General features: G+C 24.2%; 4 protein-coding genes across 14 annotated transcripts in view; 3 read left to right on the top strand and 1 right to left on the bottom strand.

Annotated features, from left to right (window-relative positions):
- The window catches only part of LOC126906265 (aldehyde dehydrogenase, dimeric NADP-preferring), a 25,047-nt gene extending 8,311 nt beyond the window's left edge, over window positions 1-16,736 (top strand). For 3 of the 9 annotated variants that reach the window (XM_050686701.1, XM_050686700.1, XM_050686704.1), the window contains 11 exons: window positions 8,669-8,715; window positions 9,638-9,781; window positions 9,848-9,943; window positions 10,005-10,226; window positions 10,283-10,446; window positions 11,027-11,257; window positions 11,337-11,537; window positions 12,360-12,478; window positions 13,977-14,112; window positions 14,217-14,367; window positions 16,292-16,736. In XM_050686701.1, the coding sequence (XP_050542658.1) occupies window positions 8,669-8,715; window positions 9,638-9,781; window positions 9,848-9,943; window positions 10,005-10,226; window positions 10,283-10,446; window positions 11,027-11,257; window positions 11,337-11,537; window positions 12,360-12,478; window positions 13,977-14,112; window positions 14,217-14,367; window positions 16,292-16,315 (1,535 nt within the window). In that variant the 3' untranslated portion in view covers window positions 16,316-16,736. Of the gene's footprint in view, window positions 1-8,093; window positions 8,305-8,666; window positions 8,716-9,637; window positions 9,782-9,847; window positions 9,944-10,004; window positions 10,227-10,282; window positions 10,447-11,026; window positions 11,258-11,336; window positions 11,538-11,820; window positions 11,937-12,359; window positions 12,479-13,976; window positions 14,113-14,216; window positions 14,368-16,291 lie in introns of those variants that run through there. The other 6 variants (XM_050686699.1, XM_050686702.1, XM_050686703.1 and 3 more) reach the window with 5 other exon arrangements.
- A 101-nt stretch (window positions 16,737-16,837) lies between these two features.
- LOC126906268 (stromal cell-derived factor 2) lies at window positions 16,838-18,219 on the bottom strand. The gene is made up of 4 exons (XM_050686710.1): window positions 18,011-18,219; window positions 17,756-17,951; window positions 17,466-17,687; window positions 16,838-17,111 (listed from the first exon to the last, which is right to left on the bottom strand). Exons 1-4 carry the CDS (start codon window positions 18,069-18,071, stop codon window positions 16,940-16,942), a joined length of 651 nt encoding a protein of 216 aa, XP_050542667.1. The 5' UTR covers window positions 18,072-18,219; the 3' UTR covers window positions 16,838-16,939.
- A 175-nt stretch (window positions 18,220-18,394) lies between these two features.
- On the top strand, window positions 18,395-21,800 carry LOC126906267 (tRNA (guanine(37)-N1)-methyltransferase). Of its 3 annotated transcripts, none has more exons than XM_050686708.1 (9): window positions 18,395-18,797; window positions 18,893-19,056; window positions 19,139-19,261; window positions 19,333-19,482; window positions 19,550-19,826; window positions 19,892-20,004; window positions 20,157-20,362; window positions 21,368-21,422; window positions 21,483-21,698. In XM_050686708.1, the coding sequence occupies exons 1-8, from the start codon at window positions 18,609-18,611 to the stop codon at window positions 21,415-21,417; spliced, it is 1,272 nt and encodes a 423-aa protein (XP_050542665.1). In that variant the 5' UTR covers window positions 18,395-18,608; the 3' UTR covers window positions 21,418-21,422; window positions 21,483-21,698. The 3 variants fall into 3 exon arrangements, with proteins under 3 accessions (XP_050542665.1, XP_050542663.1, XP_050542666.1); XM_050686706.1 differs by having other exon boundaries at window positions 18,399-18,797; window positions 21,241-21,422; window positions 21,483-21,800; XM_050686709.1 differs by having other exon boundaries at window positions 18,700-18,801; window positions 21,241-21,422; window positions 21,483-21,800.
- A 1,459-nt stretch (window positions 21,801-23,259) lies between these two features.
- The window catches only part of LOC126903593 (cyclin-dependent kinases regulatory subunit), a 9,536-nt gene continuing 6,309 nt past the window's right edge, over window positions 23,260-26,486 (top strand). Inside the window, exons 1-2 of the mRNA XM_050681874.1 lie at window positions 23,260-23,596; window positions 25,490-25,617. Coding sequence (XP_050537831.1) covers window positions 23,538-23,596; window positions 25,490-25,617 — 187 coding nt within the window. The 5' untranslated portion in view covers window positions 23,260-23,537. The remainder of the gene's footprint in view (window positions 23,597-25,489; window positions 25,618-26,486) is intronic.

The raw sequence follows: 26,486 nt of genomic DNA on the forward strand, positions 1-26,486 counted from the left end.
ACTCAATTGAGTAAATCTTTTTAACAACTTTGTTTTGATTGGTACATTTAGTTAAAGTAAATCATTAAAATTAATTAAGTTCTCAATATTTCAATTATAGAATCTTTTCAACAAACAACAAAAGTTCCTAGGAAATTATTACTATTACTTCTATTTAAGTTATCTATTACCATAAAAATGCAAAAAAATATTGAGCTTTTCTGATAAATTTACAATAAATAGTAATTATAAAACTTTCTGACTGCATATTGATCTTAACGATACAATTTTTTTAATTGTCATAAAATTTTCTATTTAATTATGTCAATGTCAAACTTACCAATTGAGCTAAAAGTTATGGTAAAATAAATTTTTTTTTTTTATTATAAACATTTACAACAATCAACTTTAAACGATTAAGAAAATAGGTTAAATGTGTCATTTTCCTCATTTTTAACTTATTAATAATCAACATCAGTATTAATTTAAAACAATTTTTTTTGTTCTTAATTATTTTTTTTTATATGTAAATACTATTTTTTAATAATATTAAAACTTAGAAGTTATAGAAAAAGTCTAATTGCACATTTGNTATTAAAACTTAGAAGTTATAGAAAAAGTCTAATTGCACATTTTAAAACATCGCGAAAAGTTGATTTAGAATAGTATATTTTTATTTCTGATGAAAGTTCCTTGTAGTACAATGTATAAAACTTATAACTTTGTTAACTGTTAAACTTTATCAAAAATGGCCAAATCAGTATAATTTTTTTTTATTTAGATGTATGTCTTTATCTATCATTTGGTTTTTTTTTATAAATCTAACCATTTAGCTACCCACAAGAGGGATACAAAATAATAAATTTTTTTTTTATTCTATTTAAGTGTTCTATTACTATAAAAATGCAAAAAAATAATGAGTTTTTCTGATAAATATACTGTAAATAGTAATTATAAAATTTCCTGACTGCATATTAATCTTAAAAATAACATTGTTTTAATTCTCATAAAATTTTCTATTTAATGATTCATTCTAGTCAACGAAGGAGTAATTTTGGAGAATAGCAGAAAAAATTCCCAACCAATTTTTTTTTTTTTTTTTTAATTAGGCAATTGGTGGATTATTCCAAAAGCAACATCAACTCTTATTTCTTTAATTATATCATGATTAGTAGTTCTTTGATTTTAAAATATAATATATGAATAAATACTAATTATAGTTTTTAAATTTAGTATGAAATTGTGAGGCCAGCTATGATGTATGGTTCATAGTGTTGGGCGGTTGATAAGAAAGTAGAGCAGAGAATAAGTGTAGCAGAGATGAGAATGCTTAGTTGGATGAGTGGAGTGACTAGAGAAGATAGGATAAGGAACGAGCATATAAGAGGAAGTATAGGTGTTGCGTCAATCGTGGATAAGATGACAGAAAATAGACTTAGATTGTTTAGTCATGGTATGAGGAAAGAAGAATCGAAAGCTGTAAGAACAGTTATAGAAATGAACGTTGCAGGAAGAAGAGATAGAGGAAGACCAAAAAAGAGATGGAGGGATGCTATTGAATGCGATTTGAGGACAGCTGATGTGAGCGTAGAAGATGTGGGAAATCGTGTCAAGTAGAATCTTAGGATAAGGGTGGCCGACCTCAAGTAGTTGGGATTAAGGCAAAGAAAAAGAAAAAGATTACCAGAAATTCCGGTGGCAATTGACATAATATGATTGTTGTTTGGGAATGTACAATTTAGCGTTTAGTTGGGTTTAAATAATATAGCGTCAAATCAATTACCTACTCTATCGGTTGTATCTTAATATACACTACACTTTAATGATACAATAAATAAATAAACTCACACATACACACATATGCATTTATAACATTGTGTCTAATGTATAACATGATAAAAAGCAACCGTAAAATGAAAAAAATGGAATATAAATTTTAGTACTCATATTAAATGTAATGTAACTCGAAAAATATTTGTTTAAATGAAAAAATATAAGATATTTTTTTTGTTTATAATTGTCTTTTAAACAACTTTTGTACGATACTTTTTTTGTAAGTTAAATATTTTTTGACAAAATTAAAAAAGCTCATATTTTTGAACTTTTGCGAGGCTGTAAAAAAAAGCTCAATTTAAATCAATGAGGACTATAAGTATGTCATTATACATATTTTAATTCAACTATTAATAAAACAAAATTTGGTTGGGAATTTTTTAAGAAATTTTCCTTTAAGATGTCAATTTTAAACTTGTAATTGAGCTAAAAGTTANTCAATGAAGACTATTAGTATGTCATTATACATATTTTAATTCAACTATTAATAAAACAAAATTTGGTTGGGAATTTTTTAAGAAATTTTCCTTTATTGACTGGCCTAGATGTTAATTTTAAACTTGTAATTGAGATAAAAGTTATGGTAATATATTCAATTTTTTTTACTATAAACTTTCATAAATCTTTATCAAAAATTTATCAACTTTAAAGAACCAAAAAAATAGGTTAAAAATGAAAATTTGGACTGATTATTTTTATCATATTAAAAATCAAATTAGTAATAATTTGAAAACAATTTTTTTTTCTTTTAATTATTTTTTATATGTAATTAGTAATAATATAAAAAATTAGAACTGATAGATAAAGTCTAATTGCAGATTTGAAAACAACGCGAAAATTTGATTTAGAAAAGAATATTTTTGCTTCTGATGAAAGTTCCTTGAAGTCTAGTGCATTCATTCATAGTAACAAACAGTTTTAATTGATAATTATTGTATCAAGCCCTTTAAATTTTTATACACATAAAAGTAAAGCAATTTATAACTTCTTTATTATTTTTATAATTTTTCCGTTTAAATTACAATATTAAATTATTAAATATCAATTTCATACTAAATTAAAAAACTATAATTAGTATTCATTCATATATTATATTTTAAAATCAAAGAACTACTAATCAGGATATAATTAAAGAAATAAGAGTTGATGTTGCTTTTGGAATAATCCACCAATTTCTCTAAATGAAACACTATCTACAGATTTGCATCGAAGCGTTTCTTATGATAGTGATTTTAATCACTGTCAGATATCATCTATACTTGTTCCATCTATGCCTCGTCCACACTGTGCCTCGACCCCACTGTGCTACCGTTTTTTTTTTAATCTAAATTGTAATTTATTAATATCAATTATCAATTATAGTTGAATGGTTCAATAAATAAAATATTAAATATATTTAAAAATTGCTTTTTTTATGAACAATATTTTTTGGTTTTTACCAAAACAAACAATGATTAAAAATAAAATAATAATAATAAAAGCGATATTAAATTGCTTAGAGAAAAGCTCTCCTTTAAAAATATTTCTAACCTTTTCAACAAAAATTATAAATATTTTGAAGCAAGGGTGGACTAGCCACAGAAGCAAGGGGCCGCTATCTATAGAACAATAAAAGCTGTTATGATTAACGTATTACGATTTGTAAAATTGATTTTAAACCAGTGGTCGGCAACCTTTTTTAATTCTCGGGCCACATTTACAAATTAAAAAGAGTTCGCGGGCCAGATAAAAAAAAAAAATTTATAATTACATTATTTATTATGCAAAAAAATACTATCTAAAACTTAAAATAATAATATGACTTATATAAAATACCCGTACCAAAAACGCAGCGTTCAATTATATTTATACAAAATGATATTCAATTAAATTAGTCGATTTAGAATTTAAAGCGGGCCGCCGGTTGCCGACCACTGTTTTAAACAATATTTTTTTGTTCGTCATTTCTTTTTATGGAGATAGCGGGACCACTACAATTAGTGTTTCCCTGTGCCATTAACCTATTATTATTCCACGCTTAGGTTTGTCATAATATTGCTCAGTTATTAAATCAAGCGTGGTTCAAAAAAGAAATTTTCATAATTTATATTTATAAGTGGTATGAGATAAGTACAATTTGTCAATTTTACAATAGTACAAATTAAAATGTATTCAACACGTATAACAATATTTACAGTTTATTTGAAATATGTTTTCATATATAAAATAAATTCTGTTGTCATTTTCTATGGTGATTGATACGAAATCAATATATTTAAATTCGAAAAACAAACATTGATCTCGCTAGAGAACATTTTATATCCAAGTTCTGAGTGAACGTTTATTGACATATTTTCCATAAAACGATGGCTGCCGTTTGATTTTTCTTCGCCATTAAGTAAAAATACTACGGGAATAAAATCCCTGGAAATAATACCTCCAACAATAAAGTTATCATTGGAATTTCAAAATATGTTTGATAAAATAGAACAACCAGAGTTGTTATTATTGTCTGCATGATTGTTTGATAGTCGTCTCATAAACATAACCAACGTTGGCAACGATTTCTGTTCAATTTTTTAGCTTCGATGCGAAGCTGAGAAGGTATTGGTTTTACTAAGATGTGTTTTTTTTTTTTTTTTGTGTCTGTTACCACTTTTTCTCAGCTCTCACCGAACCGATTTCTTTCAATGATACGTCAAAAGATCACAAATCGTATCTAGTCGAAGACATTACCCTTAAAAATTGAAAAAAATTCCCTCGTTCCCCGTAAATGGGGGAAACCTCCAAAAAAATTACAAATTTAAAAATCGCTAATTTTCGAAATTTTTTCAATTTTTTTTACTTAAAAGTGCCATAACTTTTTCAAAAATGAACATATCAATATAATTCTTTTTTATATAGATGCATAATATCATTACCTTTCATTTGGTATATTTTTTTCATAAATTTAACCCTTAACCTGCCCACAAGGGGGGATTTAAAATGACAACTTTTTCACAAAAAATTAATTTTTTTAACTTAAATTTTGAAAATGTTCCGGAAGGTCTGACACTTTTATATATATCTTAAATTAAAGCTAATGTAATATGCTTTATCATGAAAAAAAAAAATTTCGGACTTTATCTTATCTTCATGGTGAAAATGGCTACCGAATGCTATTTTTGTGTGAAAATTTTCGATTTTGTATTTTCCATTTTTAACTTTATTATGCTATAACTTTTTGAAAAATGTATGAATCATTACAATTTTTTTATGAGAAGTAGTATTTATATAGATCTTTCATTCGACATACTGTTTTTTTAAATCGGACCATTTCCCTAAATACAGGGGGGATTCAAAACATAAAAATGCATATAGAAAGTAGAACTTTTTCAACGTAACTTTTGAAAGTGTTCCGGAAGGTCTGACACTTTTATATATATCTTAAATTAAAGCTAATGTAATATACTTTATAATGGTAAAAAAAAATTTCGGACTTTATTTTATCTTCATGGTGAAAACAGACATTAAACTTAATAAAAAAAATACGATTTTTGTAAAAAAATTCTTTTTTATATTTTTAACTTTATAATGCTATAACTTCTCGAAAGATGTATGGATCAATATAATTCTTTTTTTTGTAGATGCATGATGTCTTTACCTATCATTTGGTATATTTTTTTTATAAATCTGACTTTTTACCTGCCTACAGGGGGGGATTCAAAATGACAACTTTTTCACAAAAAATTGACTTTTTCAACTTAAATTTTGAAAGTGTTCCGGAAAGTCTGACACTTTTATATATATCTTAAATTAAAGCTAATGTAATATACTTTATCATGGAAAAAAAAAATTTCGGACTTTATTTTATCTTCAAGGTGAAAATGGCTACCAAATGCTATTATTGTGTGAAAATTCTCAATTTTATTTTTTACATTTTTAACATTATAATGCTATAACTTATTGAAAAGTGTATTGATCAATATAATTTTTTTATGGGAAATACTATTTTCTAATAATCTCTTTTTTATTCTACATACTTTGTCTTAATCAGGATATTAATAAGGAACTAGCAGTTTATGAAGCTTTTGGAATAATCCACCAATTTTTTAAAATTAAACACTATCTAAAGATTTGCATCGAAGCGTTTTTTTTTGATAGTGATTTTAATCACTGTCAGATATCATTATACTTGATCCAACTATGCCACGTCACCACTGTGCCGCGACCCCCCTGTGCTGGGTTTTTTTTTATGATCTTCCCATTTTTATGGCTATTTTAATGTAAAAAAAGTTAAAAATAGGTAGATTGTTAAAAAACACACAGATTATTCAATTTCAACTCAATCGAATTACAATTTTAGATTTGACCCTATTATAACTTAAAGATTACATTAAAAAAAAATTAATGTGAAATTCTAAGCTTAAATGACTCAAAAAATGGCGCTTTTTTTGTGAAAATTGACGTTTTTGAGCTCACTTAAAACCATTAGAAGTTATTATTTTATTGTGATTTTTACATGTGGTATTGTGTAGTGTATAATCTATGATTCAACTAAATTTCAAATATTTAAAACAATTATCTTGGGATTAGAGGCCTACAAAGTTAGAAATTTTATGAAAATACGTGTATTCTAAGTGCAATATCTCTGTTGGGGGACCTAATTTTCAAAAATTCTTTTTTTAGTTTTGTATATATATATCTGCTTTATACACCATAAAAATTTGAAGTTTGAGAAAAATGTGTAACATGTAAAATTTAGCATTAGAAAATCAGTAAAAATCAAATAATTTAATGACAGTTTTTTGTTGTTTTCAAACCACAATTTTTTTATATATTATTGTATATGTAATATATTATAATTCAATATAATTATTAGACACGTTATAAATATAAAATTCATTATTTTAGTTGAAAAATAAAAAATAAATAAATAAAATTATTATGATAATATTGTAAAATATTTTAATAAATATTCATGGTTTTTCTAGTAGTTAGAATATTGTGTCTTCATAAATATCAGTTAAAAATTTGATTATAATATATTACATATACAATGATATATTTTTAAAATTTGTGGTTTGAAAACAACAAAAAACTTTCATTAAATTATTTGATTTTTACTGATTTTCTAATGCTAAATTTTACATGTTACACATTTTTCTCAAACTTCAAATTTTTATGGTGTATAAAGCAGATATATATATACAAAACTAAAAAAAGAATTTTTGAAAATTAGGTCCCCCAACAGAGATATTGCACTTAGAATACACGTATTTTCATAAAATGTCTAACATTGTAGGCCTCTAAATCCCAAGATAATTGTTTTAAATATTTGAAATTTAGTTGAAACATAGATTATACACTACACAATACCACATGTAAAAATCACAATAAAATAATAATTTCTTGATGGTTTTAAGTGAGCTCAAAAACGTCAATTTTCACAAAAAAAGCGCCATTTTTTGAGTCATTTAAGCTTAGAATTTCACATTAATTTTTTTTTAATGTAATCTTTAAGTTATAATAGGGTCAAATCTAAAATTTTAATTCGATTGAGTTGAAATTGAATAATCTGTGTTTTTTAACGATCTACCTATTTTTAACTTTTTTTTACATTGAAATAGCCATAAAAATGGGAAGATCATTAAAAAAAATAAAAATTGTTTTAATCTAAATATAGCATAATGAATAAACCCTGAAAATTTCAGAAAAATATGAGGTGGTCATGCAACCACTTCTGGATGATTTGGCATGGATTGACCCGTATATATTGTCTAAGTCATATTAGCTAATAAATATTTCTACTCTACTTATAAAAATCTGTATAAAATTTATTAAAAATAGACTATTCATGAAAAAAAAAAAACAGATTTATTTATCTGTTTTTGTCAATCAAAAATATTTTGTNATAGTTTTGAAAAGTTTAAAATTAGTTATTAATAAATAGATTAACAGATTTATTTATCTGTTTTTGTCAATCAAAAATATTTTGTCAGTACTGAATCTAGGCATTAATAGTTAAATAAATATATGAAACAAACAAAAACAAAAGTGGTGTATAGATGAAAATAATTATTGTTTTCAACTAATCATCTGTTTTGTTTTTGAATGCGGACAATATAAGTTTCATGCCAGTATTATTTAACAATTAATAAAATGTTAATGTGTTGTAAACATCATTTAATACTTCCTGTTACTGGTACTCTAGTTTCCTTTACCATTGGCTACCACCACCACCATTTGTTTCTAATGTAGCATGTACTTAAGGTTAGATAATAGACTATGCTAATTTGTAAATCATCAATTAATTTTTTTTTTTTTTGTTCAGTCAGTTTTATACTGTTAAATATTGTAAACTAATAATTGTACTTCAGGTTGTCAATAGGGCGTTAATTGTTAACACATTATACTTACAACATAATCTTGTATTAAGAGATAAGAAGTTCAAATTTCAAATATTTTCTGATAACTACGATTGACCAGTAATTAATGCGATTATTTTATAGTTATTTATTTCGTTCAATTATTGTAAGTTATTACTTTATTAATTGACTGTTCAAGACATAATTTATTTTGTTATTAATAATCTGATATTTTACTTTATATAATACAAATATTACATAATTTATAAGGGAAAAGCTTAAATTTAATACTTAAAATGAATAATGGCATAATATTACACTATTAGAAAAAAAAAAACTTTATTTAATTAGTTCGTATTTTACTTTAATATGAAAGAAAATACTTTAGGTTGTTTTTTATCTGTATAATAAATATTTATGTATTTAATATTAACTTCAGAGTTATCATAAATTAATAATTCATACTGTAACATTATGTATCAGTTTTCTGAAAATTACTTATACTTTTTACTAAATTATTTTTGAAACTTTTTTTTTAGAAGACAAATTGAATGAAATTATGGCTGACTATGCTGATGTAAGTATTAAATACAGAGTGATGCATACAATGGACTTCTAGGTCTGAGTGCATGGGCAGTTCTTGCCCACCTCTTTAACAAATACAGGTTATTCACTTGTAATGAACCACTTAATTAATCAAAAAATAAAAATAAAATTTTAGTAATAGTTCTTTTAGTTCAATATTTCTCTCAAACAATCAATTTTTTATGTTTATCCCTTATACCCGATAAAAATGCAAACTTTAATTCCTCAAATGGCAACACACTATAACTATAAATATAATTAGCTAGTTTATTTAATATATAATAATCTAATTAAAAAAATGATTGGTCGAACACAACTTATGATCATATCAATAACTTAGAAGTTATTGATATGATTATACTTAGTATTGATATGTTTAGCAGGAGGAAGAGTGAACTCGGTCAATGTCTAGTTATAAAAATAACAGCACCCACTCTTCACATTCAGTCATTACTTTAAATTATTCATAACTTCTTAAATAATGGTCCAAAGTTGTTATTGATTAGTAATTTTGTTAACTAGATCATTATCTAATAAATAAGCCAGTAATTATGTATATTGCCATTTGAAAACTTTATAAGGGTTAAACATAAAAAATACAATATGGCTAATAGAATGAGAAAAATATTGAACAAAATAAACCAGTAGAAAAAAACTATTAATATTTGTACTTTTCAAATAACTAAGTAGTTCATGATAAGTGAATTATTTTGTATATTTTTATGATTTCTTAATCAAATTGATAAAAATATATTAACACATTAATTCAGTTATAGAAGACTAACAGCTTATCTGAATGTTATTTCAGAAGTAAAAATGATGCTTTTCTAGTGTTAATATTAATGAACATTAATCCAGATACATTACTTTTAGTCAAAAAATTGATTAATTAAGTTATTTTTTTATTTTTATAGATTGTGGAAAAAGCTAGAACAGCTTATAATAGTAATCAAACAAAATCTTTACACATAAGAAAACATAATTTGAGACAACTTCTAAAACTTTTGAATGAAAATGGCTCAGACTTCGAAATAGCATTGGCATCAGACTTAAAAAAAGTTTGTGTCTATTTTATTTCATTTTAATGAGTATTCTCAAGTTTATTATTTATTTATATTTTACAGTGTAAACACGAAGCTGTTATATTTGAAATTGATTTTTTGAAAAATGATATCATAAATGCTTTGGATTCAGTTGATTCATGGATGAAAGAAGAACATGTAAGTATACAATTATTTTGATTTATTTATACATAAACATTTTATTTAAATAAATTTGTAGCCTGACAAACCTTTGTTAAATATTTTGGATGAAATTCTAATACATAAAGATCCTTATGGAGTTGTGCTGGTAATGGGTGCTTGGAATTATCCATTGCAACTAACATTGTTACCTGCAATTGGTGCAATAGCAGCCGGTAACAGTGTAGTCATTAAACCTTCAGAAATGGCCCCAGCTACTGGAAAACTAATTGCTGAACTTATACCTAAGTATCTCAATAAAGTAAATGGTTTTATTTTATAGTTAATAATAAATATTAATCAAATATTGTTTTATAGGACGCTTTTCCAGTTATTCTTGGTGGAGTAGAAGAGACTACCCAATTGCTCAAACAGAGATTTGATTATATATTTTATACAGGTTCAACAGTTGTTGGAAAAATTGTAAGAGCTGCTGCAAATGAATTTTTAACCCCTGTTACATTGGAATTAGGTGGAAAAAGGTAATATACATTGAAATACATATTTTTAGGCATGTAAAATAGTTTTAATGTTTTTGATTGTCAAAATACTCAGTGTGTAATATATGTAAGTTAGGTTTATTAGTGAATAACACTAATTTATAAATATATATTAATTACTTTATTATCCAATCACATTTAGTTAACTGAAATAGTTTAAAAGTTAATTTTAATAATCACTGTTGATTTTAAATTTTTTTATTTTAAAGAACAATAGATTAATTGAATGTATATTTGATAATAGAAATAAAAACATGTACCAATTTTATAAGAAAATAACTTTTATTAAAAAAATTGTGTGATTAAATACTTATTGAAAATTCTGTATAAAATATTAGGTAGGTAGACATTTTAGCTAAAGATGACTAAAAATTTCCATTTGTTTTTATTATTCTACATATCTATATTTATTATGTTATAACTTCATGATTATGTATTTGAGTTAAAAAGGAATTTAACTAAAAAATTATTCAATGAGAAATATAGAATTTAATTTGTTTAATTATAACTTAAAAATTTTAATTTATTATTAAATTTGATAAATGTTTATTTATTATTATAGTCCTTTATATATTGATGGATCAGTGAATATGGATATTGCTGTCAAAAGAATAATGTGGGGAAAATGCATTAATGCTGGCCAGACATGTATTGCACCAGATTATATTTTATGTACTAAACAAGTTCAAAATCAATTAGTTGACAAAATAAAAAGTACTCTGAAAACTTGGTTTACTGAAAATCCTAAAGATTCTCCTGATTTTTGTAGAATTGTTTCTGAGAAACATTTTAAGTATGTTCTTAGTTCATGCTCTATTCAGATGAAAAACTATTCTCATTTTTAATATTTTTAAATAAAATAAAAATTGTAGGAGATTATTGGATCTGATGAATACAAGTGGGACAATTATAGTTGGCGGTCGTCATGATCAAAATGAGCTATTTATTGAACCAACAGTTCTAACTGATGTGAAACCATCAGATCCCATAATGAAAGAAGAAATTTTTGGACCAATATTACCTATATTGAATGTTGATAATGCATATGATGCAATTAATTTCATAAACAGCAGGTAATAAAGTTATTTTACTTTTGAAAAATATTTAGAGACTTAAGCAAATTATTTTTTTATAAGTTTATTTATTGTATATTTTAATCTAGAATATTGTTGACTTTTTTTAAAATTTTATTAGTGATTTTGTAGCTTTCTAATAATATGTTATTGAAAAGCTTTTATGAAAATTTCAAAAATTTGTTCATACCACTTCAGGGATGTATTTATTTTATAAATTATGTAAAAAATTAAAGTTAGCTTTCAATAGCCAATAACTGTCAATATTGTTTTTATACTCCAGGAGTAAGCCATTAACATTATATGTCTTTTCTTCTGACCGAGAAATGCAGAAATTGTTTAGGAGACAAACATCTAGTGGATCATTTGTTATTAATGACACTGTTAGTCATTATGCGGGTAATTTAAAAAATCAAAATTTCTAAAGTTATTTTATATGTATATTATCTGCATCTTTTTACTAACAACAATTTTCTAGATTTTCTTAATTATTTTTATTCTTTATAATAATTTTTAAATGCTTGTGTCCTATAAAATTTACAATTTTGTTAATGATTTATATGTTTTTTAATTGGATAAATATTTTAAAGAAATGCATAATAATTCTATACTTTTACTAATTATTTAATTTTGCTAATGAATGATATTTCATTTGACCATTATTAGAAATGTAAAAAACCATATTTTTACATTTCTAGCCATTATACATTAATCAAAAATAGATGTTGAATGTTAATATAATAAAATTCTCAAAATTTATTGTATGTGTGTATGAAATTTAAATGAATCTTATTGGTGATAGTAAATAATAAATTTGTATAGAAATCATAGTCCATTGGCTTTGTACATTTTTTCAAAAACTAAAGACATTATTGAAAATATAATAAAAAATGTGAGTGCTGGTGGTATTTGTGTCAATGATACTATTGTACACGTTTCTGGTGAGTAGAATAAATTTATGATTTTGTGTTATTGTGTACACATAAATTTATGAGTGTTGATGCACATATTTAAGTTCAAAAGTTTTATGTAGATAAATACAAATTCATTTTAAATAGAAAGTTTTCATTAAAATGGATTATATTAAAATTACAACAGAATAAAATAAAAATAGATATCATATTGAAAATCTTTAGGAAAATATCTTCTAAAAAAAGTTTTTAAAATTAATTTTTAATAATTATAGTAATTTTTTTATTTAAAAAAAATATTACTATTAAGTTACATGTGAGTTGTTAAACTTAAATAAAAAGAGTTATATTAGATGTAAAAACAGAACATAATCCTCTCTCAACATATGAATGAATTTAAAAAATATTTTCTGGCACCTTCCTTGAATACAGGCTGGTATAGTGGAATGAGCAATTTTAGAAATAATTTTAAAAGTCAATAAGTATATATTTTGCAAATTCATGTCACATATGTAAAAAAAACCTTATTAAATTGTTAATATTTTATTTAAAGAGGTAAATATGTATTTTTAAAGGCATATTTAAAAATTAATATTAGAAAATGTTCAGGAAATGCTCCAATTGTAACATTATACTGAAGTTTCACATTTTTTCATATTTTATCTTAATTTTTAGGTATCTGCAGTAAGGTTTTCAATACTCTTTTTTTAAATATATACCATAATTTTAAAAACATTTTAACATTTAAATATTTTGAATCAAGTAAAAGTGGAAATGAAATACACTCATATTGTATAAACTTATTGTGGTACTGTGCAACTACAGTATTTAGATAACAGCTTTTACAGTTAATGCATATATTAGTCATTTTAACAATTAACAATGACTAAATTCTTCTATGTATAGAATATGACATAAAAGTTACTGACCTCAAATATCAACTATAGGTTATTCAAGAATTTCATAAGTTGCTCATTTCACTTCTCTGCCTTATAGGTAATCTTTTTAAATTGAAATATTTTAAAGTTAGTAAAAGTAACTAGTTTAAAGTAAAAGTTTGCATGAAATTTTGTCTAATAGCTTTATACAAGTTTAATTTTATTGTACTACTTAAATGAAGTTAATTTTATAGTTATGATGTAGCATTTTTGCTAAGGTAACGGTGCTATCTAAAATTTTCTTAGCAATAGTAACAAGTTATGCCATGCAGTTCTTATCTAAATAACCGAATATTCTAAAATTGTATACAAAAGTTAGTAGCATATTAGTATGTTAAGCTTTTAATTTTGTGTTAGTGCACAATTCTTATCCATTTCTGATTTGACTATCAAGTTTTATGTTAGTAAGCAAGCTTTACTTTTTTAAATAACTGTTTTAGTGTTATACTAATAATCAGGTATGGTAAATTTCTGCTTAATTCAAATGTTAAAAAAAAAATAAAAATTAAGATTTAGTTGCATGAATGATTGCGGTATTTACCTATAGTGTATATTTTTAAACCCATTACTTCATTAATTATTTATTGCAGTTGAGAATTTACCATTCGGAGGAGTTGGTCAGAGTGGAATGGGAGCTTATCATGGAAAACATTCATTTGATACATTCACCCATCGTAAAAGTGTATTAATCAAAGATTACAATGTAATTGGAGAAACAATTTCTTCGTGAGTATAACTACTCATACAGTAAAACTTCTGTTCAATGGAAGTTATATTGTAATAAACATTAATCTTTGTGGCAGTATTTAATAATTCTGTTTATTCATTAGAGTGAAATACCCACCATATTCAGAAAAGAAACTAAGTATGTTAGCTTTTCTGTTGAGAAAAAAACCACACATAAACTTCAAATTTGTGCCGTATATTTTAATGTTTGGTTTAGGCATTTGTACACCTTTTATATACAAGTATTTAAATGAGGTACTTTATAAGTCGCTTAGAAATTAATATACTTAAAATTTTTATTTGTTTTTATATATAATAAACATAAATTGTTATTTAAATTTTTCATCCATTGTCATTGTCATGCTTAATTTTTTTTTCTGATGTAATTGCTTAATAAACGCTTAAATACAATTTTTAGTATATTTTACTACCAGTTATCACAAATACTATTATTAAATAATGTAATGATTAATATTAGATTGTATTAGAGAGTTTATTTTTAAACAAAATGATCATTAACTAATATGTGAATTGTGTGCTAATAACTTTTAGCTTTTATTAAAAATGTTATTCTCTTTAGGTAATAATTATTACTACCTAAATAGTAAATAATTATTAGTGAATGATTTTTTTAAAGTGTTAATATTTTAGACAGACTAACATTTATAGACAGAATTGCTTAATAAATTTAAATGATTATTTATTTATTTTTTTAGTAAATATAAATATAGTCATAATATCATTTATGATTATTTGTATATTATACCCATACTTGAATAGATATATTGAAACTTAAATAAAACTTAATTAATTCCACATAGTTCAAATTATTTATTATGGAATAACTGAATTAGTGACCATTTAAGTAACTTAATATAAAAAATTTATATTTTCATTTAAATATTTATTATTATTTTTCATTAAAAAAAAAAAAATACTTTTAATTTAGTTATATTAGTTAACCATTTTAGATACATATATAAATGATAACTGAGAATCACAATATTTTGAAAAATACAAAATAAAATATACTTTTTATTTCAAAAAATTTGAAGTACTACATCATTATTTTATAATACACAAGTTAAAACAATTCAAAATCTAGCCATTTTCTTAAATTTAAGTTAAAAATAAATCTCTAATTCATCTTAAAACATAAATTGTCTCTTAACTAGTGGTTCTATAGTTAGCGACCTTGATATAATGTTTCATGGTAGATTCAAAATACTTATGTTTTAAATTAAACATTTTTATAACTTTTAATGCATATTTAAGTGAGTATACATGATTTTTACAAGAGTAAGGAGTATAACTAATTTTTATATTCTTAAATTAAACATACTGGTACTAAGTGCAATGTGCATAAGAAAAAATCAAAGGGGCACCCTAATATTTTAAGAAAATTATATATTTTTATACAAAAAGATATTCAAGGTGGGAAAAAATAAATTTAGTCTCCAAATTTTTTCATAAATTTATGCTAATGACAATATGGTTTTATCTTCATAATAATTTTTTGTGATTATTTGGTGTTTCAAATAGAAAAATTGTTATTATTATTTGTTAAGTTTATTTTTTGATACGTTAATTTTTTTTTTTAAATTACTAGTAAATTAAGAATAAGATTTTCATAAATCTTTACAAAATACAACATTTTTTAAAATCTTATAGAATTTAAAAGTAACCTTTTTTTTAAATTTATAAATCAAATTAATATATTCAACAAGGTTACCTTGGTGAATAAATATAACAGTTGTAATTATTGTTGTTCATATTATATAGTAGAATTAAAAAAAAAAAAATGCAGAATAAAAATTGGAAGCATCAAAACTGAATAACTTATTGTTTTACATACTTTTAAAAGTATAAAAAAAAAATACATTTTTGAAAGACATTAAAAATATTTCAAATAAATACTTTAATAATTTTTATGTTATATGATACTATAGTAGAGACAATTAAGCAATTACTCTGTAAAAAAATAATGTTCAATAACCGTTAACTTAACATTATATTTAAGAACAAATTTTAAAAAAGTGATAATATATTAATTTTTTACTACATAGCAGCTTAGATTCAAAATAATCCTTTAATAACTAATTATTTTGTTAATTATGAAACAAATTCAATTTTATTTTCTATAAATACTTTTTCATTATTTAAATAATGTATATTTCAGATTGGCGAAAAGGATGCAAAATAAAATTATTTTAATGAGTACTATCATCAAAGAAATCAAAGGTTATTGATTATTATTAGTTACATTATCATAGTTATATTTACTACTTGGTTGTTATATACACAGTAAGATATACAATATATATATTTAATTTTAATTGTATAATTAAATAAGTTCATAAAAATATAATTATAATTGGGTTTTAAGTTTTTTTTTTTAATTTACTAGACCGAGTTATTAATCAAAAATATTGTTAAAAATTGTTATTGTAATATTTTTTTAATTCAAAACACAGGGTTAATACTTTATGCAAGTTAAATATAAAATTAATTATACAAAATCTTTTATAGGTTATTTATACTATAATTATGAATTATAAAAATAGATAATTCTAATTATCAATAATTGTATGTGATATTTATACAATAAATAGTTATTAATTTTATTAACTGCATTATCATGAATTGAATATTCTTATTTTATATTATACCAAAATTATAATCATTTATTAATAATTTAGATAGTATGTACATCATACAATAATAATAATGAAAAAAAACTATGTTTTTATTATTTTACATATATCCATATTACACAGCAATAAATAGCAATTAAACAATTAATCTAATGATTTTTCAATAAAAATCCTTATAATTCTGTATGATAATCAGAATGAAATTCATTAGATTCATCAGTGTGAATAAAAATTCCTTCTTTCACTCGCCAATGTGTTGAGAAAGGACCAGGGTTTTTAACAGCAGCAATTTCCTTTTGACCACTAATAGGTCGGCCATAAGATAAACTTGAAGCCATTAAAAATCTAAAAATATAGATATTGAAATCAGATAAATTTTACAAAATTAAAGCAATGGAAGTCTTTGATGAAAGTAAAATTATCTATTTGTTTAGATTTCTAAATAATTTTTTACTAAATTTAATTATGTAATAAAGAAGTTGTTTTTTGTTTAAGAAATTTAAACAAATCCATAAGAAGATATGCCCCTGCATCCATGATATTAATGGTCTTCAATAATAAAAAAATTATTATTTCAGAAATATAAAAAAAAATTTTGAAATGTAGAGTCTTAAACTAGATTTTGTTTTATTCAACCATAACTTAAATACCATTGTGATGAATTTTTCATTATATTTTCTTAATATATAAAGAACTTACGCTCCAGTATCTACATGTCTTAACTGAACATCATCATCCCTTTCCCAAAAATCTCCACTGCAATCAACAAACCAATGATCTCCTGAATCACCTTCTCCTTGATTACCGTATGCAGATACTTCTTGGTTACCTGATAGAGGAGAACTAAATAAATGTGAATGAAGATTTTTTTTTGTCGTCAAATGAGTTAGTCGTATCATATTTCCACATCTAATAGGTTCTCTAAAAATATATATTTTTTAGTTTAAAATTTTGTATTTAAAATGTTCTTATAATAATTATAAATATACCCCCTTTTACAAATCTTATTGGTAGGTCCTTTGATTTCCCAATGTGAGTTTATATCCTCAGATAATTCTGTTCCTGTTACAGATTGCTGACCACTACCAGCACCATATTTAACATCATGGGAATGTAGTCTTACTTTAAGATCAGTGTTGTAGAGTTTGGCAACTGTTCCACATGTTACATACTCTTCTCTCTTACCTATTTTAAATATAAAAATATAAAAATATACTACTGCTAGTTTTTATTGTTAAACTTACATTCGATCCACTGGGCAAGGAAGAATGACATTAAAAATAAAAGTTTCAATGATAAAGACATATTAAAATTTATTACACTTAATAATAAATTAAATTATTTTAAAATTACTCATTAAATTATTTTATTTATAATTTTATGTCTGATTAATAAAAATGTTATGAAGTCTCAGGCGCCAGTAATGATTTAAGACGAAAAAAAAGTAACGAATTCAAAAAAAACACATCACCCAATTTTTATAACACCGCAGTATGATAAGAATAATACAGATGTATGACTTGTATTTTAAAAATGAAGTTATATTCGAATTCCTCATAATTATTGGTTAAAAATTGGTTAGTGATAACAATATTAATATGATAAAAATAAAAAAATTGAAAAACGTGTTACAGCTTTAATACTTTAAAACTTAAGCCGGTTTTTATTTTAAAAAGTATTGATAAAATGTTTAATTTTTTACCAAAATAAGACAACTTCAGAAAATTTTCACAATAGTACTTATGAAATATGAATAATAAAGGTGTAATCAAGACTTAGTTAAATACATAGATAAATTTTATGAATCAATTTTTTCATATATTTGTTGTATGATATATTGATATGAATATAGATAAAGAATCTAAAATACAAGAATTAAAAAATTTTCCAAGGATTCGAAAGAAACTCAAAAAGAATAATGCTTTTGAGTTGAATCGAAAACTATCAATACGTACTACTAAAATAATAAATTTTAACAGATGGTTTAAAAAAGAACATGATTACTGTTTGCCTTTTCAAAACACTGAAAAAGTAGGTATTTATACAACTTGCAGCATTTATTAATTGTTCTTTAAAACTATTGAGCGTTTTAAGAGAACTTATGTTTTATAATTTTGAATTTATAGATAGATGGTTGTAGATTATTAAAAAAAAATTTCAATCAAACAAAAATACTATGCAAAAATGATAACTATTTAAAAAATAATCTCAAAAATGTAAATCTGGAAAGTATCAACGTCAATAATGAATTAAGTAGTAGTAGCTTATATGCAATAAATGTGACGACTGAGTAAATAATATTTTAACTGAAAATATTGTAAACATTTGAAAAGCTAAATTTTAATTATTAATTTATTTTGATAAATCTTTAGGTTACTAAAGGATGCTTTAATTGAAAATAAAAAAACACAAATGGATGGTGAAAATTTAGTAAAAGAAATAACAGAGAAATTTCAAAATCCACACAAAGACAATAAATGTTTTGTTAATAAAATGTATAGTATTGAAATCACATTCGCTTTATAATCATGTTAACTTGTAAAAAACATTTTATATAAATACCTAGGTTAGAAAATGAGATAACTACACAATATCAAAAGCAAAGAAATAATGATGCTTCACTAGAATTGTTAAAATCACCATTATCTATGGATATTGATGATTTAAGCAAATTAGATTCAATTTTTAATTTTCCAAACAATCAATACATAGAAGAGTAATATTAATTTTTAAAAACTTTATTTGATAAAAAAATTAATTGATATTGTTTTGTTTATTTTTAGACAATTGAATTGTGATAATGAAAATTTAGATCAACTTAATGACAATTTGCTACCTAATTTTTGTAGAAATATTGATGTTTTTTCAGAAACTAATAGTAAAATACATCCTTATTTACCTATAAGCCCATCTTATGAAATAGATTACAATAATTCTGATAATTATAATAGTAGTCAGAATCAAATCATTAAAAATACTTTAAATTATTCACTGTCAACACATAAGATTAATGTTCAATCTTTATCTCAACAGTATTTAAATATTTTTAATCGTTATCAAGTATGTAAACAAAATTGTACTACTGAAATAGTTCAAGTGAATTCACTAGAACATGTGTGTTAAAGGAACAGAAAAAAGAATACTATATTGAAAAAACTGAAAATCCAACACCAATACTTTTAACGGATCTTCTTTGTGGATCCAAGCCTAAAACAATTATTAGTCCATATACTCATCGGTAAGAATAAAAAGAATAGTTAAATTAAATATTATAAATCTTAAAGTTTGATTTTAAACATTTTTGTTGTTATATGGTCATTAATAATAATAATTATGAACTTTAGAAGCTATTATATATTTTTAAATTATATGTTTGTAATTACATTTCAGACATTTGAAGCCATATATTCTCAAAGATGCAGAAACAAAACCACTGTGGCTAAAGATGTTAAAAGAAATAAAAGATCACTATAGGATTAAAAATAAATTACCTCCTTGTATGGAATCAGAAACTATAGATTATAGTTATGTACGTGCTAAACACATAAAATCAGTCAATGCTTTAGCAAGGGAATTCTTTTGGCCGGGTATTGATTGTAAGTTTTGTAGAATATTATATTTTGACTGTCTGGTTGTATTTTAGGGGAACAGGTAATACCTTCTGTAGTAGTTTTTGATCAATTTCTTCACAAAGTGAAAGTTTTTAAATAATTCATATAATAATAATATTATTATTTATCAATGGAAAAAATATATATAGTGTGTTTAATAAGTATAGAAACAGGTCAATTGTTATGAACAATAAGAACAATAGAAACCTATTTCCTTACTTACTGTACACTATATATAAAGAGTGTTTTATATCTAACTGACAATGCCCATAACTTGTGATCAAATTATTATTTTAATAACATGTATTTCTCAACTAAAATATTATTAAATAGTTTTAATTTTATCTTTTAACCCCTAACCGAAAAAAGAAGATCATTTTTGTCACCAAAACATTTAAGGTAAATTTATATTAAATTAGCTCCGTTTATTAAAATTGAATTTTCTATAAAATCTTTAATGAAACAAACCCATTATTCCATTGTGCATCATACTCACATTAACTTAAACTGTTGGAATTTATCATACTAACTGATAAAACATCATATCAAGTTAACTTTATTTAATACTATTGTGAAATAAAGATATAAATAATTAGAATATAAAAAATCTTAATACAAAATAATCCATCAAAATGTATTTAAAACACAATTGTTGCTTTAATTATTTATTCTATGCAAATGGCAGAAATGTTAAGTCTTCTCGCGATTAATATTTAATTTAAAGATAAATACATGTTTATTTACTTAAAAAGTTGGAAAATAATCCAAATAAGGAATTAACTGGTGAATAATTATTATCAAAGCATTATTTTGGAAGATACCATTTTGTATATGTATTTATTTAAACACATTTATTTATACAGTAACAGACAGCTTATTGTATCCAGATTTCAGTATAATAGCCTTATATAAGAATTTAGTTGTTGGTTTTGGTTTTATGGTACCTGATATCAGTACTAATGAAAATTATATTACTTTTTTATTTACCAGACCATACTGGACTAATTGTGGTATTGCAACATTTATGGTTTATCATTTAATTCAAGTAATATTGAATAAAGTTTTTTTTTTTTTTAATTTGTTATTACTAATTTTTAATTTTTAGACGTGCATGACTAGAGATATTACCTTACATGTATCTCCTTCCAACCCAGCTATGTTTCTCTATCAAAAATTTGGATTTAAAATAGAAGAGTTTGTTCAAGACTTTTATGATAAATATATTCCTGGTGAATCAAGAATGTCAAAACATGCTTTATTTTTACGTTTACGAAGTACTTTACGGAGTAAATAGTCATTTAGTAAATTACTTTGTTGCAACGTACATATTGTTTTTTGTTTATTTAACTTGTATTTTATATTGTAAGATTTTATTTTTTGACTGTAAACTATTTATATATTTATTATAATTATATTTTCATAATTATTGATAATAATTATTAAATTTTCTTTCAAATTGTTTCAGTTATTTATATTATTAAACATTTTACACTATAAATAACTGAAACATTCATGCAAAAAAGAAGTTTATAGTTTTATTCATGATATAAATAAAATAATAGTGCACATAAAATTAATATAATATGATAATAAATAATACACATTATTTGACCCATTTGATAGTTACTGTACTTTCTGGAAAGAAAATTTCACATTTTTCGAATTTAAGGAATAAAAATAATTAAATTTGAAATTAACATTTTAATTAAAATAATGTATCACTCCCTCAGCTATGTGGTTAAATCAGATTGACAGCTGTTGTAAAACTCCTATCAAGTAGTTTTAAGGTTGATACAACCCTAAATAGTTGGAATAGACTATGGATATGACAAATTAAAATAATATCTTCTATGTGAAAGATTGAGAATCTACTAAAATTTTTAAGGGAATATCTTGGTTAAAATATAATAATTGAATCAATTGAATTTTTAAATATTATATTGATATGTATTAGATGGCATGGTTTAGAGTTTGATCATTTTAATTTACTCATGAAAAAATGTTCATTATTCATCGAGAGTCTAAGATTAAAAAAACGTTTTAACCAATTTCTTACTAGTCAAAAGAGCAAAATTAAATTTTCATTTAAGTTATGAAAAAATTATATTCCTTAAAAAAAAAAAATGCTTTCTCATACAATTAATGGTACACAATTTTCATATTATAATGTATTTTATAAATTAGTTGAAATAAACTTATAATCAAAGAAATACAATTTTTGTTGATATGTTCCTTTAATTATCAGGAAACAGGTCAATTATTACTACAATGAGAATAATCGAAAACAATTTCCTTACTTAATGAACACTCAATATATGTATGAGATTTATTTAAAAATTAATTTATTGCAAACTGAAGCTACATAATTGTTACTGTTTATGTAACTACTTCAGATGATAATGCACAATAATATCATTATATAAGATAAATCATTAAAAGGATCATATAAACATATTTAAGAGTTACAAAAAAATAGCTTAAATAAATTTAATAAATTTTAATATCTTGAAAAATTCATTAAATAATTCTAATTCTTCAAAGACTAAATCGTCAAGTGCAATATTTCCTATGAGATGAAGAGTAATTCGTGTTATAATTTCATATTTTAATCGAATTTATGACCGTAAACAAAAGTAATACCATGGAATAGGTAAAGATTTTATATGAGAAATAGAAAATTTGAAATTGAAAAGATATCCATAAAATATAAATAATAATTATTCTTATTACTGTGAATATTCTACAGTTCTGAATATACTTGACAAAAATTTAGCTACTATAATGACGTTGGTACAGGTTATGGTTATTACTGTTACTAGCATCATTCTATAACCCGCGACCCGCATCTTCCTATTATTATACAACCGCCAAATTTCTGTTATTGTTCAATGTTCAAGTCTAGGATACTACGTTGTGTATATCTTCTTATTTTGACAGCCGGTGTGTTTTCTACCTTACATTTCAGTACAGGTATATAATATTACAATAGCTTTTATGAAAAAAGGAGAAGAACGTTTACAATAAATTTAATGTTCCGCGTTCGAAAGTAGGAAACAGCATTTTCCTATTAGTCACAGTGGCTTAAATTTTCAACAATTTCGAATATTTCATATTTTCTTATATTTAGTTGTTTTGTTAACGAATAAAATTCATCAGAACAATGTCTGATAAACAAATATATTACTCGGATAAGTACTACGATGACAAATACGAATACAGGTTTGTAGAAAAAAATACGTATTAATTAATTTATTATCAATTCATTGATCAAGAATCTGTGCAATTATAATGACAATTCATTCAAATACCCTTTTTTTTTTACGTTAGTTGTAAATTTCATCAAATTTTAAATATAGTATATTATTTTTATTTTAACATGTTAATTTATAACTTAAGTATATAAATTCAAATTTTCACAACACAAACTTTTCCAATTTTATGTTAGTAATTGAATGGTATAAAAATATTTTAAAGCGTATATACAATACAAATATGTCTTATTTTAATTACTTAATTGAATAAAATATTGGTTAAATAAAATCTTTTTTAGGTATTTGTAAAACTTATCAATTCAGGTTTTTTTATTTGAAAAACGCATATTTATGTTTTAAATAGTTGTCCAAAGATATTGATTATCAATATCTTTGAAAAGTTATTTCAAATAGCTTCTAATAGACTTAACTAGTTTTGGCCACCCCAAAGGATTGTAAAGGGTTTTTCAATAGGGACGCTACAAAAGTTTTTTTAAATAAATCAAAAACGGTTTTGGATATCAATGAAATTCTTTATTTATGTGAAAGTACATTCGATGCCATTATGTATGGAACTCGATTTCTTTTGCATGGCCACCACGGGCACGCTTGCAGAAGTCCAGACGCTGAACCCAATTTTCGACGGTTTTCAAGCATAAATCGGCCGATACTGCTGCAATCTCACGTTCGATATTCGTACGAAGTTCATCAATCGTCGCTGGCTTGTTGGCATAGACCATAGACTTGACGTAGCCCCACAGGAAATAGTCTAACGGCGTCAAATCGCACGACCGAGGCGGCCAATTGACTGGGCCATTTCGTGAGATAATACGTTCACCAAACTTGGTTTTTAATAAATCGATTGTGACATTCGCTGTGTGGCTTGTGGCGCCGTCCTGTTGAAACCACATATTGTCCAAGTCCATATCATCCAATTCGGGCCAAAAATATTCGGTTATCATTGAGCGGTAGCGATTCCCATTCACAGTAACGTGCCGGTCTTGATCATCACGGAAGAAGTACGGCCCAATGACGCCGCCGGCCCATAAACCACACCAAACAGTAATTTTTTCGGAATGCAATGGTGACTCATGGAGTACGTGTGGATTGCTGCCTGACCAATAACGCATATTTTGCTTATTGACGAAGCCATTCAGCCAGAAATGAGCCTCATCGCTGAAGATGATTTTTCGATGAAAATCCGGATCATTTTCAAGTTGTTGCTCAGCCCAATTCACGAACATACGACGCTTCTGGTGGTCAAGCGGCTTCAGTTCTTGCGTCAATTTGATCTTGTAAGGATGTAGGCCAAGATCTTTTCGCAAAATTCGCCACAACGACGTCACAGATACGCCCAACTCTTGAGAACGACGTGTGAGAGACTGATTTGGGTCTTCCTCAATTGATGCGCTAGAGGCAGCAATATTCTCGACACTACGGGCACTTCTTTGTCTCACTGGCACGGGAACATTTTGTACTGTGCCTGTGGATTCAAATTTTTCCACTAGACGCTCAATTGTTGATCTGGCAGGACGATTATGACGACCATAAATTGCATGTAGCGCTCTTAAAGTTGAGGCCACTGACTCCGAATTTCGGTAGTAAATTTTAATAATTTCGACTCGTTGTTGGATCGTATATCTTTCCATGATGAAATGGCAAACCTTACTGAAGAGAAATGTCAAGAGAGCGGGAAAAAATATAGCGTCGTTTGCTGTCCCTATCGGTTTACTTTTGTAGCGTCCCTATTGAAAAACCCTTTAGTTTTAAATAGTAATTTTATATAAATATATGTTTTTAAATCTATATAAAAATTGTCTGAGATATTAAGTTTATTTTAACCAAAATGAATAACTTTTAGGCATGTTGTTTTACCTAAAGAAATGGCCAAAACTATACCAAAAACACATTTGTTAACAGAAGATGAATGGAGATCAATTGGTGTTCAGCAGAGCAAAGGATGGGTTCATTATATGATTCATGAACCTGGTAAGTGTACTTAATCCAATACTAGAAAACTATTAAGTTTTATTGTAATCATCATGATTTTATAATGTAATTGTATATTTAAAAATTGTTTAGAAGATTTAAAAACAAATTATTGCTTTTAGAGACCTTAATTATAATTTTTAGCTGGTTTCATTGTAGAAAAATATTACTAGAATCAAACCCATTAAACACTTTTTGCTTCATTTATGCATATATCATGGGATATAAGTATGTGAGCCATTTTTATTGAATCACACTTTTACTGATCTCCAAATTATAAAATACAACCCAAAAACATTAGTGTACTTTCAATTTTTAAACAAAATTACACATACTAAAATTAAAAATGTTTTATCAAAAGTATTTAATAGAAAAATTTATTGTTAGTTATAATGTGCATAGTTTTATATTAAGGTAATAACAGTTACATAATGATCTTTTTGACATTTTTTGTTCAAAGAAAAATATTCTGAATTAATTAATTATTTTAAGTTAAAATTAGAAAATCATATTAATTGATAAAAAGACTATTCTTTAAATGAAAAATAAATATTCTTTATTAATTTAACATTATTATTATTATTAAAATGTAAAGTACATAGAGCTATATTTTTTATTATAAACAAATGAACATTTTTATATAATATGTTGCATATCATACAATCCTAAATTTCTACTTAGTTTTAAAATTATAATAAAAACAAAATATTTTGCTCTACAAAAAATTAATTACACTTATTTTAAGTAATAATATTTAAAATAAAAAGACATAGATTAAATGTATTTAAATATTAGCTTCGATGCGAAGCTGAGAAGGTATTAATTTTACTATGATGTGTTTTTTTTTTTATTTATTTTTTTTTTTTTTT

This window comes from Daktulosphaira vitifoliae, unplaced genomic scaffold, assembly GCF_025091365.1.
Source record: "Daktulosphaira vitifoliae isolate Bord-2020 unplaced genomic scaffold, ASM2509136v1 Scaffold_4, whole genome shotgun sequence".
Classification (NCBI taxonomy): domain Eukaryota; kingdom Metazoa; phylum Arthropoda; class Insecta; order Hemiptera; family Phylloxeridae; genus Daktulosphaira; species Daktulosphaira vitifoliae.